Here is a 16,234-nt window from a genome sequence, read left to right on the forward strand (position 1 = left end):
TAAAGTCAAAATTTCAAAGGCTAACAATAGATTCACATTTTTCAAAAATAGAATCACATATTTTGAGGGGGTGGGGGGATTGAGATTGTTGTTGTCAGAGAACTAAAAAGTATGAATCCATTCCAAATTATGTTTATACATGTGTCTTATTTCCTGGAGCCAACAAACCTAGCTGGTAAACAGTTTCAGGCCTCAAAGGGTCCTGAGGGGTTAGGGGGGACAGCTACAGGCTTATAAGTGTCACCTTTCTATAGACCATGGAAGGTGAGGTAAGCCAGGCATCTGCTGTTTCTAGAGCCTGGTTTCTCCATAAGGGCAGGCAAACGGCCAGATAGCCCCTTATTTTTAACCTCAATGACAGAGAATGTCTGGAACCTGGGCACTGAATGAGGGAAAGGAATTCTCTACAACCCTAGAGCAAAGGCTATGAGGCCTTAAGGGCTCAATTCTCAAAACCTGCCTGAGGCTCCAGGCTGGTTTGCAGAGGCTGTCTTAGGCCCCACAACTCTGTCACCCCTGCTCTCCACCCCAGGCTATCAGAAAAGCAAGGCAGCAAGGGTCCTGCTGGTGTGGAAAAGGAGGCTGGCTGGCAGGTCCAGGGAACATCCTGGCTCTAGTCTTGAAGGGTCCTGAAGGGTCCCTCAGCACTAGGGATGTAGAAAGGCAGGAGAGGCTGGGGGAGAGGCAGGAGCATGCTCAGACTGTGCCCGACTCCAATAAAAGAGAAGTCTTTTTTACAGACGTTACGGCCAAGTAGAAAATTACTGGTTACCTGATATATAAGAAATCAAATTTATTGTCTTTCAAAAAAGTAGTTTCAAAATTTTAGATTATATGAAAACTGAATATATGAGTCAGGGACAATCTAGACTGGGAAAATATTAATGACATATGTGGATGGTAGCTAGAACAATGAATTCCAGTGACATGGTGGAAGATGTAAAGGTGCCATTAAAAAAAAAACAAACAAACATGGAAATTTCTTCCAGGGCCCCCTCCAGCCCATGATCACCTGCAGTATTAAGTATTACCCTTGCCCTACTTCCAGGAACAGGTAGACATTCTAGAAAACAGTTAATAGGGGGCTACTTCCGTTTTCAAGCTGAGATTCCTGCAAGGATATTTGAAATGTGTTAAGAATCTTTGGAAAAGATCCAGTGAAACAATGTATCCTACCAGAACAGGTAGGTAATCAGTGAGTTTTATCATCAGGCCTACTTAAGTAAGATGTTTAACTCACAGTGTTGCTGGGGGCTATAAGGCTTTTTAAAGGAACTTACATGAGCTCCTTATAGCTCAATATTACTTGCTTTTGAAAAGAGCTCAAATTATTTTTATATGTTTCTTTTCAATATGCCTGTGATGCAGTCAGCTACTATCACCTCCTTTTATAAACAGGGAAACTTAAGTGACTTGGTTTATTATTTTTTTTAATACTTATTTATTTATTTTTGAGAGAGAGAGAGAGAGAGAAAAACGCAGGGAAGGGAAGGGAGAGAGGGAGACAGAGGATCCGAAGTAGGCTCTGTGCTGACAGTGGAGCTTGAACGCAGGAGCTTCTGAGGTCATGACCTGAGCCAAACTCAGATGCTTAACTGACTGAGCAACCCAGGCGCCCCTAAGTTACTTGCTTCAAATTGCAAAGCGGTTTTGTATCACGTTGGAACTCTGGGTCTCATTTCTACTGGTCTCTGCTATTTGACTGCACTGTGGTCTTTGTGAAATTGCCATTTGCCAAAGCTCTGGTGGGATTATCATCATAGGTTTGGATGTGAAGACCAAAAGCAATCATTCTCTTTCCTTGAGAACCTTTATCTGGGTAACTCCAAATACTCTCTAACTATTAAATCTTTATTTCCCAACATAAGTCCTTATAAGGAAGCCTCTCCTTCGGTTTTCGGATCTATGAACTGAGACCGGTTTACTGGTTCCCAAAATAACTGTAACACAGTTGGGAACAAGGAATAAAATAAGCTTGGATCTTTAAGCCACAGACTCTCTTCCTGTGCTAGAAAGCTTGTGACTCCTGATACTCTGCTTGCAGGTTTCTCTGGTTAAAGGGACAATCTCAAACAACAAGTAATGCAGATTGATTTGACTAGGCAGTCATGGGTTTGAGATCAGTATAGTGGATTAAAGGTGAATTAGCAGCTGTATGCTAAGATTTTAAAGAAATTTTGAACTGGGTGAGATTAAAAAAAAAAAGGATATGTATTAATCAGGATGGAAATGAATCTCTTTAAACAAGCCATTTTCTGTTTGAAGGATAAAATATGTAATGATGACTACTGAACACATATAAAAACTCAGCCATGCCCTTCTCCAACCCAGAAACAACAAAGCAAACAAAAACAGCGTATTTACAGGCACACCCTGATTCAATAAATCCAATATGAAAATTCAGATCTTCTAACATGGAATATTAGGGTATCCTTATATTTCAAAGAATTTGTTTACTTCACAAAATGACGCAGGTATCTTCCCTAAATGGAAGAAATCTGTGGACTTGGCCTGGAGCCTCCATTCCACCCCTTCCTGTGTGCCTAGACAAATCACTCAGATGCCTCAGTTTCCCTTAATTCTGGTTACTAACAGAGTTGCTGAGACAGAGGTTTACTTGAGAAAGCATATATACAAATGCTTTTAAAATTGTAAAGAAACGTGCAAAAATGAGATATAGTTTTTAAAATAGAATTTGAGGGGCGCCTAGGTGGCTCAGTTGAGCATCCGAATCTTGGTTTTGGCTCAGGTCATGATCTCATGGCTTTGTGAGTTCGAGCTCCACGTCACACTCTGCGCTGCCAGCATGGAGCCTGCTTGGGATTCTCTGTCTCCCTCTTTCTCTCTGCCCCTTCCCCGCTTGCAACGTCTCTGTCTCTCTAAAATAATAAACTTAAAAAAAAACGAAAAAAATAAAACAATTTGGGTTACAAAAATTTTTTACACTTTTTCATGAATTAATCTGTTCTAGAATGAGGGATAAACTACTGTGCATGCTTCAATTTACACTGTGTTGTATCTCAGAGTTTTTTTTCTGGTAGATTTACTAGTGACACTGAATTTAACTTTTTCTGGTTATTTGTGATGGACCCAGCCACTGACGATCACAATGATATTGTGGTTTTTCCAGCCATTCATTTCATTTGTACAGTTTCCTAAAGAAGGCAATATTTATAGGAACTATTTTAAATTAATATTACTTGGGCAACATTATCCATACCTCTTCTTCTAAGAACACCATTGACAATTTACGGAACCCACTTTAAGGGAAATGAATGAGGTAGTTACAGAACAACTTGAAACCCCACCTCCACAAATAACAAGCAGTTCAGCTCAAAGCAATGGTAGGGGTAGGGGTGGTGATGGGACTGGGTTTTGATGGTGGAAGGATGCCGAACTGCCTGGAAGGCTGCACAGGTGTTCACCTCATGTGATGATGTAATTTTCTCTCTTTCCTGGTCTGAACGTTAATCTGAATGATATGATTCCCTAAGCAGCGGTTGGGAGAAAATATCTTGGTTTCTGGTTATGTATACCAGTACTGTCCAAAATAATGGATTGTTGTCAGGGTTAAAAATAAACTAACTTCCATAATCAGTTTTTTGTTTGTGGGTTTTGTGAGCGGCTTATTACCGAACTAGTTAAATTTAATACACTTACAAAATCAAATTGAGAAGCTTCTACTGTGACTTTATTACCTGTATCTGAGCACATTTAAAAAATCAACTCGAGCTTCCCTCATGGTAAATAGACAATTGAGAAGAGCTAAACAGAAAACAAAACCTTTGTTAGAGTAGCATTTGCATTCAGAAAAGCATCTTTTCTTTCAAATTTCTAGTACTCACTTCTTGTACTCTCTTCTATGACTCTCCACCAGCATGGTTAAAAACCTGATTTGACTATAAGAAGAGTACTTGTAGAGCTCGAGATAGAAGAAATTCCCGTGAAAACAGGTATGACTAAATGTATACATAGAAATCAGCAGGTGTTTACTTCTAGTGTTGATTTAAACGCTCCATTTAACTGTGCTGGCGCTCACAAGACGTTGCCTTCACAGTGTGGGCTGACAATGGTCTTATGGTGGACAGAGAGCCTGGAGGTCTAAAAGCTTGTATTTGGCCTTTCACCAGCAACCTCTAGGTAACAGTTGTCTTCACACACCTTAAAAAGCTTTAACTTCTGGTACCTGCGTGGCTGTCAGTTAAGCATCTGACTTTTGATTTCCTCTAGGTCATGATCCCATGGTTTATGAGTTCAAGCCCCAAGCTAGGCTCTGCGCTGACAATGCAGAGTCTGCTAGGAATTCTCTCTCTTTCTCTCTTCCCCTCCCTTGTTCTCTCTCTCTCTCAAAATAATTAAAAAGAAATTTAACTTCTTCACTAAGAGTAAAATTGGGGGCATGTCATTATAGGTGAGCCAGCATCTTGAAGCTGATCAGAATGAATTTGTATAGAGAAATTCATATTTAAATGGCTCCTTAAAGTCATTTACCAACCAAAGTAGGAGCTTAAAAACATGAAATTCATGGGTGCCTGGGTGGCTCAGTCGGTTGAGCTTCCGACTTCAGCTCAGGTCACGGTCTCACAGTTCGTGAGTTCAAGCCCCGTGTTGGGCTCTGTGCTAACAAACAGCTCAGAGCCTGGAGCTTGTTTTGGATTCTGTGTCTCTCTCTGTATCCCCCTCCCCTGCTCACGCTCTGTCTCTCCCTGTCCCTCAGAAATAAATAAATGTTAAAATTTAAAAAAAAAAACAAAAAAACAACATGAAATTCATTAGGACCTATCAAGAACCATACCTCAGGACTCTGGAACTGGTGACGGATTTTTCTTTTGCCTGTGTGGGCATATGGCCCAGGATTCACTTTCCTGAACTTACATTAAAATTTATTTATATATGTGTATACACACACATATATTTATCTTCTGTTCTTACTAAGAACAATGAACAGATATTTATGGAAACCACAATTCTAAACATGCAACCAACTCAGGTGAGTTCTTGCTCAGGCTGGAAAATGAACAGAATTTGTTGGTTTAAAAATTATGGCAAAGAATTATTTCAAAGTAGGTCAAAATCTATTAATGTTCTGCATTATTGAAAAATGAACAAAAAGTGCGCAGTGCTTATTGTGACCAGTTAACACAACTTCCATAATCAAATAGAAGAAACAACTGGTATATTGGGTATATGGTTGGATAGCTACGACTTCTTACAAAGTTGATACTCCAGCAGTCAGCATTGGTGATACAGTGGCGAGTATAGCATGGCTGCCTTCCAATGAATGTGAATGTGCCACAAACAGACCAGCTCTCCTCACAGAACGGGCCACAAGCTCCATATGCCATGATGGATCTAGTCAATGACTATTAACCCTCACACAGTATATCAACCAGTCACCAGAAGTTTTTATTTTTTAGGAGGCCCCTAACCAGTTTGAGATTTTCCTCTGATAGATCCATTTATGGCATTTGGGGGACAATCCTCAAATTACTGCTCTAGATGACTACAAAAATACCTATTACAAAAGCCCTTATGTACTGCAGGTGTCTGTATCATGCATTTTGCTTGAGCAGCCGGATAAGCAGAATGTGTGATTATAATATAAGCACACCGGTGAAAAACTAAGTTGATACATCCTGGAAGTTTCTAAATCTATTAATTCCTGTGATGTGTCTCCTTACTGTGGCATTTCTGCCAATTCATTTGCTGAGATATCCCTAATGATAACTTCAGAACTGCAATGACAAATATCACATCATACTCAGAGTGTCAAAATGATGAATTTACAGAACTCACAAAGTTAATTATTTTCTTTTAAAAACTCACTACAGGTTTTTGTAACAAGTCTCAATCATTATACTGCCTGTCACTTACCACAGCTAGTCTCTTCCCTCCCGACTCATTCAGAGCTGCTGTCCCTTCTCCTTTAAAATCCTCCTCTCACCAAATCTTCCAAATGTACTGTCAGAAATCCCCTGCATTTTTCAGGTTTCTCCCTTGCTAAACATCTGTGACTCGCAAATATCAAACCTTTAACTTGCATTCAAGATCTCTCTCTACCCTCTGAGATAGTGTCTATCCAAGGGCACAACTGAACTGAGTTTTGAGGGGCAGGTAAGAGTTAACCAGGCCAAGAGAAGGGAGGAATGAGGGCCACAGGAATAGGAACACAAAGGAAGATAAGTCACACGTGTTTGTTTGGTGGGGGAGTGGGAGTGGTGGTGATAAGATGAAGTTTGAGAAGTTGCAGGCATCAGACCCTGAAGAACTTGGAATGCCATGCTGAATGACGATTTTACTCATAGAATGGCTATGTAGAAAACAGCAAGGAACTGAAGGAATTTAAATCAAGAAACGATGCATTGAGACTTTAGAGAGTTTACTCCAGGAGTGAGGTGGAGAATGGGTTGGAGGCCAGATTAAAGCAGGAAGAGTTTATCTTTTCTAGGTAAATTTTCACATCCTGACATAAAGAATAGCATCTTTTACTACTGCTTCTAGTACAGTCTTGCATCAGCACTTGAGGAGTTAATTGTTAGTCATATTTCCTTATACATTCAAAATATCCCAGTTCTATAAATTCAGTTTGCACTTGATGCTTCAGGCTGACGTCTATCCCGTGGATCGCCATAGTGGGGCCAAAATATGAAGATGGTAGTCACATGTGTGCTCTTGCCTTGGAGTGGATGGAAGGTGCTCAAATATTTTCTGTTTCTCTGTCATTCTGGGAATAGAAAGAGGAGGAAAAAATTCTTTCCCCCTAACGTAAGCAGAATCTTTCTTCCTGAGTAGAAAAGCTATGTTCTTTTTGGCGAGGTTGCGTCTACATCTGGATGCTAAATATTTATTGTCATTCTCTTATCTGTATGGCTTGAGTATTTTTCTGTAATATTTTGGTGGTCTATAATAAGTTCCTAATAGCTATCACGAAAAGTCCCCATTTGTTTTCCTCCTTCAAAGAGAAAAGGTAATCCAATACAATAATTCTCATGGGACCCCCCCTTACGCTCATTGTATGGATGTGTTGGTGAGATTTAAGGTTTAGTGGAAATAATTTATTAAGCTTCTAATGAGCGATGATTTCTTCTGGAAATTAAGGGATTGCTTTGATCATGATGCCTCACCCATCAACATTGTTAAGTTGAAATCTGATTATTCCAAGGATACAAATATATGATACAAATATATGGATTCTTTTAATGGTAATGGAGAATTGCATTTTCAAGTGCTCAAGGTTCTTTTTTTCTAAATATGCATTTTAATCTAAGTCTACATATTGGGTTCCCTACCTCATTTCAAGAACTTGAGAGAATATAACAACTGTTTTTATGTCCAATATCCAATTGCCACTAATAGCATTACACAAGATATAAAATAGATTTTTAAATATTTCTATTATAAGAGGATCTGAAGTTGTTATTCTTTTTGAAAAAATTTTTAAGATTATTTATTTTGAGAGAGAGAGTGAGAGCAGGGAAGGTGGGGGTGGGGGGGTGGCTAGACAGAGAGAATCCCAAGCAGGCTCCATACTGTTAGTGCAGAGCCGGACACAGGGCTCGAAATCACAAACTGCAAGATCAAGCCCTGAGTGGAAATCTAGACTTGGACACATAACTGACGGAGCCAGCCGGGCACCCCTGAAATTCTGTTACTCTTACCATAAGAAGTTAGGCAAGTGAACAGGCTCACTCTAATACAAAGATGAAGTTTTCCCATTTTTCTACTCCCACTTGCAACACTGCCTTTTACTGTTTACTTTTCCAGGAGTATGGTGTTTATGTATTCATACATTTATGTACATGCACAAAATAGCTGGAGTCCAACATTTTTATCTCAGAATTGTGTAATTTTAAATTCTTGACTATCATGTGAGATGGAACCAAGTGATCTTTTATGGGACTTATCAACTCTGGTTTATAAATTCCAGAGGTTCTAGCAACATATTATATTTCAACCTATCAGAGATAGGTTGCCAATAATATGGTTACTCTCTTAGCAAAAAAAAAAAAAGACCAGAAATTCAGTTTTAGTGTAAAATCAATGATAACTATATCTGAAGATAAAATAAGGCAAATACGTATATCCTTATTTGAACACATGAGGAAAAAGTTTTAAAGTTGACAACCAAGACAGCACTTCAGAAGAATGAGCCAATGTGAACAACAAATACCTAAAATATCTAAGTCAAGTGAACTCCCCTCTGTTCCCATGAGTGGAACCACCAGGACAGGGCATAGATAACATTAAAGGGGCCTTTTTAAAAGCCTAAATGACAGTCTTCTCTCAAAGGAAGTGTCCTGCATTTTATCTGTGACACACAGAGCAATGAATTTTTATAATCAAAATCAAACACTGTTACAGCTCCACTGATTCTGAAAGATCCCTAAGATCCCTCTTACTCAAAACTTTATCCATAAAGGGTGTGTTCTCACTTTTTCTAAGGGTGTGGAATATATTTTTTTTGTAACCGTTTTTTGCTAGTGTTCTATTTCCTTTGAGAAACTATAATCAGAAGAATTTCTAAACAAATAAACAAATACAACAACCTCCCCCCCCCCACCTTTTCTGTACTCACAGCAATCGATCTGCTAGACACTAAACAAAAAGTGGCCCATGGGCTTTTCAGGCAGACACAGAGGTACTTTCAATCAGGTTGGACTACTGATGTACTACCTTCAGAGCAGCTTGGGCATATCTCTGCCACCCCCCCCCCATCATCTGACTCCCCCCCCCCATCCCTCCCACTTTCTGAATGACTAGGCACCTGGCTCCCAGAATTGCTTCATTCCTGGAATTTATTTTTGGCAAACAAATAATCCATACAGGATTTGAACAATCACCCCCACCCCAACCCCACTCTCCTCAATAATGCCTACTGCCTTTTTTGCTTCCTTAGCCAATTTTCAGTCCTTTCTCCAGAATTTCTTCTGATCACAGGTATTCAAAACTTTTTGGCCAGAGAAACTAAGTAAATGACATGCCTCAAGTTTTTATGGTGGATTTCCAAAGGAGGTGAAAATTTTATTGGGATATTGTTCATTGTGTTTTATGAGTATTACATACAACAGTTTAAAACATGATTTTCTTTCTATTCAAGCACCCTGGGGAACTGTGTAGTAAGTATAATAGTACTTTCAAAATAAGTGTAATAAATAGGATTTGGACACTTAAATTTTTTTCATTTGCTAATACTTGCAATTCTTAAATATCTTCTCTTTGATGTTTATAAAATGATTTTTTAAATTCCCCACAATACATTCATTTCACAATGCTACTACACACCTCTGATCCCCCCGTCCCTCTAACCTCCCTTTCACAGCTTCCCGTCCCTCCCCCAACCCACCTCCCAAGAGTTACAGGCAACTTTACAATGTTCAGCAGTTAGAATGATTTACAATGAAAACCACCCACCTATATACTGAGGCATTCAAGACCCTTGCGGGGTATTTATCAACAGATCAGCCTCATTTATCGCATCTCTGTTTTCAACAGATTATCTACTGCCTCAATCTTGTAGGTATGTCAACAATTCAGAATTCTCCAGGGCTCTGGAACTAACAGCAGTTAACACCAGGGTCATTTCTTCCCAGACTTTCTTGTGTTGATACAGGATTCTTTCCAGGCCAGTACTATTTCAACAATTGCTTGTCTGTTTCAACTTTAGAGACATGACAGTAATACGGAAATACTAAAAACAATACTCACAACCATCACAAGCCCCCCAGGCCTTTTCAAAGAACTTTAATTAACATACATGAACCATCCCTGGTAATTGTTCCTTGGCATGACATGTTAAATTCCTTTGAAGCCGATTTCCTTTTTAAGTCTCAGAAAGCTGAGGCTTTAGAGTAAGTAGGTGTTGTTAGCTGCCTTATCTCTCTGCCTGACTTGTACTTCTGTGTAGGCTGTTGAGTGCATTTCAGTTTGCAGGGAAGCTCCTGTTGTAATCAAAATATTTCAAACACTTTGTTCCTTAGTATAAGGCAGGGCCATTCAAGGAGTTGCCCTAAGCATTAGAGCAGAAACACCATGACATGATTTGTTCTACCATATCAATTCTGTGAACCATGAAATATTCCTGTTGCTCTCTCCTGGAATGCTCCAATGTCTGTCCCATATCCAGTCCTACTGAATTTTTGAGTTCTAAAATTTCAATTTCTTTCAGAAGCTTTTCAAAATTTCCTTCAACTAGTAGCCTAACTCATACTTCTAAACTCCATAATATGTTAGCTCTCCTTCTTTTGGGTTCCTCACTATTTCCTATTTGAGAACATATTTTTTTAAGGGAGGTTTCCTTCTTTAGACTTTAAACTTCTTGCCCAAAAGCAAGGGGAGTCTTATGGGTAATTCAGCACCTCCACAATGCCCTGCATGAAGTATAGACTCATTCAGTAGTTCTTGAATTCACCAAGCAACCTGAATCACCACGTTGTAGTGAAGACAGTTCACATGTGGGTTTGGAGTCAAGCATCCAATATTCAGAGACTGATGCATTCTTCACACGTGAAATGGAGCTTCATATCTATCCTATGCAATTGTTTTCAGGATTTAATGAAATGCGAACAGAGGAAGATTTTAGAACAGGGTTAGGCACACAGATGCTCAACAATGTTCCCTCTTCTTCTGTTAATTTCCCCCATTTATTGAATAGTTGATGTCTAGTTGCTCTTCTGGCTAGCCACTTTCTGAGAGTAAGAAAGAACACACAATGTGCATCCCTTGTGTCCCCTGAGAAGACCCTAGTTTGGTTTCAGTTAAACACTGGACCTGCACAGACTAATGGGTGCAATGACACCACCAGTCAAAAATTGGCCTCAATTGTCCTGGAGTCTTTAGTCAGACTCTCAAATGTAAATTTAGGTTCTTTTTATCCCATGTACTGTGGCAGTTCAGCGTTATCTAGACCTCCCTACTCTCGGAAAGCCTCAGATTCTTTACTTAGAGGAAAATAGGGGATGAGGAAGGCCTCAGGGTCTAATAAAAACCCCATTTTGTATTAACCCAAAAGCTAACAATACAACTAATGAGTGGTTTAAAAATTCAGGCTTGGTGGTTTAAATACCAATTCTGCTACGATCTGTGGAAACTTGAGTGTTACTTAGCTGCTTAGTTTCCTCATCTGTAAAATGGGGATTCAAACATCTACCACAGAAGTACTGTTTTGAAAGCATAGTAACAAATGCAAACCACATAGTTGATTCATGGCACACACAGGCAATTACATTAACTGCAGTCATTAAACATCTCTTTACCTTTCAAGCATGCAAATATGTACTGCCAGATCCTTTAGGATTCTTTAGGATCCTTTAGGATCCTTTAGGATTCTTTAACACAAACTGAAAACAATACATCCTCCCAGGGACAGCTGTTTTAAATCTTTGTTCTGGTCTGCAAATATTTTTTTTTCTTCCTAATGGGTTCTACATTTGCCATTGCCCAAGTTATGTCCTCAAGAAAGAAACAGTTCAACATTGCTGGAAACAAACAGATATCCCAACTTAACTGTTCAATTTCTTTCTTCTTTTTTTCTGCAATAAGCCTATACTGCTTTTTTTAATTAAAAATTTTTTTTAATGTTTTTATTTATTTTTGAAAGGGAGAGAGAGACAGAGCATAAGCGGGGGAGGAGCAGAGAGAGGGAGACACAGAATCATAAGCAGGCTTCAGGCTCTAAGCTGTCAGCACAGAGCCCCATGCGGGGCCCAAACCCACAAACTGTGAGATCATGACCTGAGCTGAAGCCGGACGCTCAACCGACTAAGCCACACAGGTGCCCCTTTACTGCTTTTATAATAAAGTAAATTAAACAATAAGAGTTACTCTGCGGATCTGATCATCTGACTTTTAGCAGGGGAGAAAATGATATATCACGTTCTCTAATTTTAACAACCGGTTTGCCGTGTTCCCTTCCACCTCCCCTATCAATTAATTACTAATATAGTGCTGTTGTGTTTTTTTAAACCGCTTTTACTTCCACGTTTTAAATTTTTGGAGAGACCAGGGCTGTACACACGAGGACTTCTGCACGGTGCAACGAGGCAGACAAGGCTTCGGCCGCCTGGGCCAAAGTCCCCTTCCACCTCCTCCTCCGCAGGTGGTGTGGTTTTTCGCTCGCCCAAAGCCTCCTACTCAATTTTTTCACTTCCTAGATCAACCACTCGCTCCGCATAAAGGTGGAGAGCCCTAAAGTACCTGGGCGAGGCACTACAATCCCAATTTACAGGTTGTAAGAGGGAGGGCCAGTACTTTCAGGTTTTTTCAAAAAAAAAAAAATATATATATATATGTATATTTGGAGGGGTCATACTCTTTTAAAAAAATCTGATAAAAGCTAGAAGCATTTTCTCCCAGAAAAAAAAAAATGATACCAAATTTCTGCACAGAATCTCAAAATGCTTATAGACTCCCGCAGCCTCCAGATTAAGTCCACGGTATTGGGGTGGGGGGGGGGGTGAAGAGGGGAGGGTGTTAAGGAAGGGGTGAAAACCTAGTACTGAATTCTTTCACGTAGATATACACGTGCATCTAATATATGTAAATACATAAAAGACGAAGCTGAATAAGCTTTTAGAATGCTTTCCCCAAATAAGTCAGAGTCTGGAGGAGCGGCGGGTCATACAAAGGGACGGCGAGCAACAGGTGGGCAGAACACCAGGTCCCGCACCCCCAGGAAGCAACGAATCGAAGCAACAGGGCGCTGAGAATGAGGGTTGGGTAGGGGAAGGGTCAAGGGGCGGGATCCGCGCGGTGCGGGGGACAGCGGGGCTCCACTCACCGTTGCCCACCAAGCTGCGGCCCTTCCGGGCCAGGGTCTGCTGCACCTGCTCCTGGATCCGCAGGCTCTTGGCCGCCTGGCTGCTGCGGCTGCTGCTCCCCGCCAGCTTCAGCTTGGCCTCGGAGGGCAGAGCCAGGCTGGAGCTGTCCAGCTGCCCCAGGATCTGCTGGCCCAGGACTGTCCGGATGTAGCCGCACTCTGCCGGGGAGCCGGGGGCTGCCATGGGGCCGGAGGGGCGACGGAGCCGCTAGCCTGCCGCGAGACCTGCGGAAGACTCTGCAGCAGAGCCCCGGGCACTGGCTCGAGCCCCGCCCCGGCCCCGCCTCCAGCCCCGCCCCCCACGCCTGGAGCGAGGCCCGAGCAAGGGGGAATGCGGCCTCCCGATCTGGGGTCCAGCTTCTCCTCGGGCAGGGGGCGCCGCTCCGGCCAGGCACGCGCACTCGGCCCGGGAGCGGGGGCGGGGCCGATCGCGCGCGCCGACCCTTGGCTAGTCGGACGCGCCCGCGGGGAGGTGGGAGAGGGGCGCGGTCTGCCCGGGGTCGCGCAAACCCTCCGAGTCACCTCCGATACCGCCTGCAGGGGCCGCGCTGTGCTCAGGTTGCAGTGCTCGGCGTCCGCGCAGCCCTGGCAAGGGATGTGATTTCCGCTTAATTGCAGAGTGGCCGCCCTCCAGGCAGGTGCGCCCTGGAGAGTCATTTCTGATCCTGGCTTGAGATTTGCCTCTGGGATCCCCGAGTGAGTAGCATATCTGGTTAGGCAGGCTCTGTCAGACTGTTCAACATTTCGTGGTTTTCCTGGACCTGAGGGTAAGAAAGGTCGGGCAGAAAGGGCAGTAGGAGGGAAATGTGCCAAGAAGATGACGTGTGTGAAATAAAAGACTTTTTTTAACTAGTTTTTTTTCTTAGTACAACTTCAGGGGCTATGTACTTTTTGCGCAGATGCCGTCCCAGAAACATATGTTCTTCCTCATTGAGAGCTTCTGTTTTCTCTTGTAAACACACAAATTGTACCCAGTACACTCTTGCTCACCCAGTCTCTTACGAACACACCCACACAGAGAAACTCCAAAAAGAGGCGCTAGGAAGAGCTCGCTTTTAATAGGTGATACTGTTTAATAGCCCTGCTAATGTTGATTAAGCCGTGTTTGTGGTAAGCTTTTTGTAGGGTGCCCATGGAAGTGGCCTCTGACTTTCAATCAGATCTTTCACAACTGATATTTATCATGCTATTCATTATGTTTCACCCGCAGTTGACTACTCAGAGAACTTGAGAGCCAAGCTCAACAGAAAGGGTCCTTGACCTTAAAGTTTACAACCTAAGCCACTTGTCCTGATTTTCCTCTTTGGACTTGAGAGGCAGAAAGAAAAACCTCTATCCCTGGTATTAAGTAAGATAATCTTTCCTTTGATTGTTTGGATTTATATGTTCACTTTCCCTCAAATCACTCAATTACTGCAAAACTCCATTTATTCAGGTCTGGAGTGGCTGGGGAACACAGCTTCCCTTTTGTCCTGTGCATTCACCACTAAGCATACACACACACTTAATGCACAGGTACATGTGCTTCCAGGGAGTGAAGAGGAAATCAAGGGGCCCAAAGCCTAGACCACAGAGTTGTGATAGTTTTGCCACTCTTTCTCAGCAGGCCACAGGCTAAAGCCTTGTGGAATGTAGTGCTTAAGTGAAGTCATGTAGATGGTGGGTCTTAATGCCTTACAGCAGGACCAGTCCTGAAGTAGATTATACCCTGTGAAGAGTTCAATTACACAGTCAGATGTAAACATTCAACCCTGATGCTGAGATTCAACTGAAAAGATCAGTGACCTGATGGGGGAGTGATGATAGAGACTTCCAACAACAGACTCAGTGCCTGTCCCCTTCTTCTTTCTCTGCCCCACTTCTACTCATGGCCTCTTATTTCAGCCCTGGAAATGCTGCATTGAAGGACATTTCAGTACCAGCCCCACAGGGCCAGCTGAGGCATCCCTGTTTTTGTGCCTGGAGAGCCATAATCCACAAGGTCAGATCTGCCGCCATCTAGAACCCTAACCAGGGAACTGGAGAGGAATTTTTCTCATTTATTTTATTTGACTGAGCCAAACTTGGCTTACTTTTTCCTCTCAAGTAGTTTGTTTTTTTTAAGTGTGATGTTGTAATTGACTATCATCTTACGTAGGTACCAATATTGAGCACGTAGAAATCTTGTGATAGGATAAGTGGGTGATTAGACAGGATGAAGCTGGTTGAAAGCCTTACAGTTTGTGAGCGAGGCAGATCTGCGTTCAGATCTCAACTTGCCCTTTGTGAACGCTGTGGCCTTAAACAAATTTCTTTACATTTTTGAGCCTCAATTCTCTTACCTGCAAAATGGGAACAATGAAAGTACCTACCATAAACTGCTGATGTGAGAATTAAATAGGTGGTTCATAAGAATACTCAATAAGTAATTGCTTAATGCTGTTTAACAAACATCTTCCCGGGACCCACTTTTGGACTTCCTCAGCTCCTTCAGGTCTTTGCTCACATGTTGACTTATCTCAGTGAGGTACATTAACACACACATACTCACACAGAGTCCTCAGTGTCTCCTTTTGCTGCTTAATTTTTTTCCATAGCACTTATTTTCATTAAAGATGGTCTATGTTTCACTTATTTGTTAATTGTTTCGTGCAAGAATATAAGCTTCATGAAAGCTGGGATGCTTTGTTCACTGCTGTTCTCCAGGCCCTAGAGTAATGCACATAGTAGACAATAGATATATGTTGGAATGAATGAATGAATGAATGAAGCATAAAAGAACTTAGTATAAGGGCACCTGGGTGGCTCAGTCGGTTAAGGGACCAACTCTTGATTTTGGCTCAAGTCATAATCTCACGATTCATGGGATCAAGCCCCAGGTCAGACTCTGAGCTGACACCACAGAACCTGCTTGGGATTCTCTTTTTCCCTCTGTCTCTGCCGCTTCTCTGCTTGCACATGCACATTCGTGCACAGTCTCCCTCTCACACACACACAAATAAATAAATAAATAAATAAATAAATAAATAAATAAATAAATAAATAAATAAGGATTTTTTACAAAAAGAACTTCAGGGCACCTGGGTGGCTCAGTTGGTTAAATGTCTGCCTTCAGCTCAGGTCAAGATCTCATGTTTTTGTGAGTTGGAGCCTCACATCAGGCTGTCTGTTCTCAGCACAATGCCTGTTTTGGATCTTCTGTCCCCCTCCCTCTCTGCTCCTCCCCCACTTGCGTGCTCTCTCTCTCTCTCAAAATAAATAAATACATTTAATTTTTTTAAATGTATATTTGAGAGACAGAGAGAGAGAGAGAGAGAGAGAGAGAGAGAAAGCATGAATGGAGGAGGGGCAGAGAGAGAGGGAGGCACGGAATCTGAAGCAGGCTCCAGGCTCTGAGCTGTCAGCACAGAGCCTGATGCAGGGCTCCAGCCCATGAACCAT

General features: G+C 41.8%; 1 protein-coding gene across 1 annotated transcript in view; it reads right to left on the bottom strand.

Annotated features, from left to right (window-relative positions):
• The window catches only part of PKP2 (plakophilin 2), a 94,827-nt gene extending 81,829 nt beyond the window's left edge, over positions 1-12,998 (bottom strand). Inside the window, exon 1 of the mRNA XM_047066178.1 lies at positions 12,776-12,998. Within this exon, the coding sequence (XP_046922134.1) occupies positions 12,776-12,998 (223 nt within the window). The remainder of the gene's footprint in view (positions 1-12,775) is intronic.
• Positions 12,999-16,234: the final 3,236 nt, after the last annotated feature.

This window comes from Lynx rufus, unplaced genomic scaffold (assembly GCF_022079265.1).
Source record: "Lynx rufus isolate CCGP_SWC_20201006 ecotype Redwood Valley unplaced genomic scaffold, mLynRuf1.p SCAF_7, whole genome shotgun sequence".
NCBI lineage: Eukaryota > Metazoa > Chordata > Mammalia > Carnivora > Felidae > Lynx > Lynx rufus.